Genomic DNA, 4,100 nt, shown 5'->3' on the forward strand with positions numbered 1-4,100 from the left:
GCTTTGTGATTGGAGACACAAATTTGCATTGCAGGCACAGTTAAAGGGGGTTTGACTTCTATGACGTTTATTGCCAAATAAAATATATGATTTAATTATGCTAATAACGCTTGTTTTCAAGTCCAAGTGGGTAAGTTATGATTGTTAAGTTATGTAGATTTGATTTTGATAATTTAATTATATGAAAAAATTCAAAGTTTTGGAATCCTTTAAGGATAAACCAATTTTACAATACAATGTCCCTTTAATGAGAGTTCATTAGCATGCCTTAGGTTAAGAAGAAACACTTGCATTACAATACAACGCTCAGTAAAAGAAGATAACTTCTCTCCATTCCGGCAAGTTTTTAAATGAAAGCAAAAAAGGGTGGAATGGAGTACAACATGGTGATAGAGAAGCTTTTTTCCCCAAAAATTCTAATAAAGGAGAAACATGTCTGCTGCTGTCATGCAGTAAAACTACACTAGTGCTATAGGACAAACCAAATAAATAGTGTAGACTTTTCTGGCACAAGTAGATATAGATTTCTACAGATCTAAAAAGGAATCAAGCTTTGTTTAATAAAATCTGATATGTTGCCATCAAGTGGCATTTTTTGTAGTTTCTGCTCACAGATATTTTTCCACCTTAAAAAAGGTTCAGACTATGCAAAACTAGACAACTGATTTAATACATTTGAGAATTGAAGTAATGCTGACACCACAAACACTGAACCCGAGTGCAATTACTGCCAGGATAAACATGCTTTCTCCTTTAACTCCACCTCCTATTGGTCAGGGGATGGAAGCTGATGCAATGTCTCCTATATATGAGCCTCATCGTCCCCATTATACACAATACACTATTGTCTGCTCCAGAATTTGACATATACCCTACCCAGAAAATAATTATTCTAATATGTGAAATGTTTCCATGACAACAACTCCGTTTTCCATATCTTGCATTAATCATGTTTTTATTAAAACTCTTTATCCGTAAGCATTAAGCTGCATGTTTACACCACCTGAATACTAAATAGATTGTACTGTACAATGAGGGTTTGCAGTACAATCTCACATGAGCTATATATAATGCTATAAATCTGACTGATATTTAAATCCAAGCTATTAATGCGATATTAATGGTATATCACATTTTTTACCAATACAATGTTAATTTCACTTGTGTAATTACAAAAAAATACATGTATCTGTACCAATAAAATGGTACGCTACTTTATTGTTAATAAACCATTGAAATTAGCTATGTTGCAGAAAAGCTAGATGAAGACAGTAATTAAGTTCCCTGTTGTATTTGTATAACACAAAGATTCTGAACCTGGGTATTTCTACAACTTGAGGTGTCATAGAATAAGGGCTCCCACTTTATTAAAGTGGTTCAGTATTAGGATTACCCTTAGATAGGTTAGGTACTATGTTGGAGATTTTGTATGCACACATACATGCACACACAATGTATTTTGATAGCATTTAACTCCTTGTCTGACATGGAGTGCTCTAACACTATCTAGCAATGATTTAAACAATCATCAGTCTTCAGTTATTTGTAGAGCGCCAATAGAATAAAATAGGGGGTGTTTATAATAAAATAAAATAAAAACTTTATCCAGGGGTGCTGTAGACCAAAGTTCAGAAACACAGGTCTAAAATTATATTAACGCATTAAGACGTGTGTGTGTGTATATGTATATATATATATATATATATATATATATATATATACACATACATATATACATACATACACACACACACACGTTGTGTGGTACCTTGCTTATTGTACTGAATGATAGATATAGAGATGATTCAGATAGAGCATGCTATTTTAAGCAACTTTCTAATTTACTACTATTATCAACTTTTCTTCGTTCTCTTGCTATCCTTTATTTGAAAAAGGCCTCTAAGCTTTTTTGGTCCAGTACTCTGGACAGCACTTTTTTTATTGGTGGATGAATTTATCCACCAATCAGCAAGGAAAACCCAGGTTGTTCACCAAAAATGGGCCGGCATCTAAACTTACATTTTTTTATTTCAAATAAAGATACCAAGAGGAAGAAGAAAATTTGATATTAGTAGTAAATTAGAACGTTGCTTAAAATGTCATGCTCTATCTGAATCACGAAAGATAAAATTTGGGTTCAGTGTCCCTTTAAGTTACAGCACTGCTGAAGTTCCTGAGCTCATGGCATCTGTCTGCAAATGGAAACTACACTACAGAAAGTTTTTTTTTTTTTTTTTAAAAAAGTGTTTTATAGGTACTGGCAGACAGCTGCCAGTACCTACGATGGTGGGAACTAGTTAGAGGGGGAGGGATCAGGGAGATTGGAGGGGGGGTTCCTACACTGCATGAAATATAATTTATATATATATATATATTTTTTATTTTTAAAAAATTATAATTTGACTTCAATTTTCATATTGGCAGACTGTCAATGGGGTGACCAGTGGGGGTGAGGTAGGGAAGAGCTGTTTGGGAGGGATCATGTAGGGATCAGGGGGTGGGGGGGTAATCTCTACTTACGCTTAAATTAACCTGACAAACTTCCTGATTAACCCATTCACTGCCAGGAATTTCAGAGGTGTGGTGCATGTCTGCTATTTCTAAACATATGGAATCCAAGAGACGCTTTTACAACCATTTGTGTCATGATTCCACAAGCAGTATGTAAATAATTTCAGTAAGAAACCCAAAGTTTGTGAAAAACTGATTATTTTTTTTATATATATGATCGCATTTGGTGGTGCTATAGTGGTGAAATATACTGAAATGGGTCTAAATCAATACCTTGTGTTGTCTACTAAAAAAAAAAAATAGAAACAGAGAGAGAGAGACAGAGAGAGTTTTGACAGGTAAAAAAAAAAAAATAGAACCAAAGGCTCTATTTTTGTTTAAATGGAGTGATAGCAAAAATGCTTAAAATTCTCCAGTATTTTGGGCAACTTCTACTCTGAAAGTCCCGGTAGTGAAGAGATTAAGCAAATGTTTAAATATTATCTGATGACAAAAATCCAAAAGCTGTATTATTATCATCATCATCATCATCAACAAAGGTGAGCACTGCAGCTTCCCGACCAAATCCTATAGTAGTGATGCTGATACTGTTCCATGCAGAACCGCGCCCCCTTACAATTCAGCATCATACAAAAAAAAAAAAAAACAGAACTTGCTTTTGTTTTGTTTTAAATTCACATACTACAGTTTCCCTGGTGTATAGAAATCAATAAATAGATTCTTAACGTACCCAAAATATTAACCCGTTTGTAGCCAAAGAGTTATGAAACTCACTGGCAATGAGGATGTAAACGTCTGTGTATAGCAAACGTCGCTTATCACATAATATTGATAATATTGCAATGTTTTAACAAATATTTAAAACATCGTTACATGAATTACAAAAAAATAAAGAGCCGTAATTATTTCGGCACTTACTGAAGGTGGCAGTTTTGCAGGTCCAGCCCCAAAATTCAGCACTTGTCTGTCGATTTCCATGATTGCCACTGCAGGATAAGAAATTTACTATAGAAAAGAATCGCAGGGACACCTCAATATTCTGTGTTCTCCTTCAGATTAGCAGCACTTCACCCTAGGATCATGGTAAATAAACGGCAACCGGCCGTCTAACCATTGGTCAGTTTCACATGGGGATTTTCAACACTGAGCTGCGAATGGTCGATAGCTAAATCCCCCCATTCTGATTGGCTAATTGAGCACGAGCTCGGCGCGTGATCACTCGGTATAGACGCAAGGCTGATTTGAGATTGCACCATCCAGCAACAAACCAACATGTGGAATGGAATGGGCGGGACGTGTCACTGTCATTCAGTGTTCTCCTCGCTCTCATCCCACTCTGTTGAAAGGCGAGCAATGCAGTCGCCAGTCACATAATTCTGCAGATTTTATAGACAATTTACATCAGTTGATAATGATTTATATTTCTCTATCAAAGATAACAAGAAACGCAGATAACAAAATAATATCACCGAATTATACTTGGTTTATATATTGCAAACATCACTATTTTATGTTTGTCGAAAGTTAGTGCATGCAGATACTTATTTTTTATAATATGTAAATGGTTGGTGATTATTTATAAATACATA

At 34.9% G+C, this 4,100-nt stretch overlaps 1 protein-coding gene across 1 annotated transcript in view; it reads right to left on the reverse strand.

Moving 5' to 3' along the window:
• Nucleotides 1-3,596, reverse strand: part of PSAT1 (phosphoserine aminotransferase 1) — a 151,606-nt gene extending 148,010 nt beyond the window's left edge. Inside the window, exon 1 of the mRNA XM_053702475.1 lies at nucleotides 3,430-3,596. Coding sequence (XP_053558450.1) covers nucleotides 3,430-3,489 — 60 coding nt within the window. The 5' untranslated portion in view covers nucleotides 3,490-3,596. The remainder of the gene's footprint in view (nucleotides 1-3,429) is intronic.
• Between the last annotated feature and the right edge of the window lie 504 nt (nucleotides 3,597-4,100).

This window comes from Bombina bombina, chromosome 2 (assembly GCF_027579735.1).
Source record: "Bombina bombina isolate aBomBom1 chromosome 2, aBomBom1.pri, whole genome shotgun sequence".
Lineage (NCBI taxonomy): Eukaryota > Metazoa > Chordata > Amphibia > Anura > Bombinatoridae > Bombina > Bombina bombina.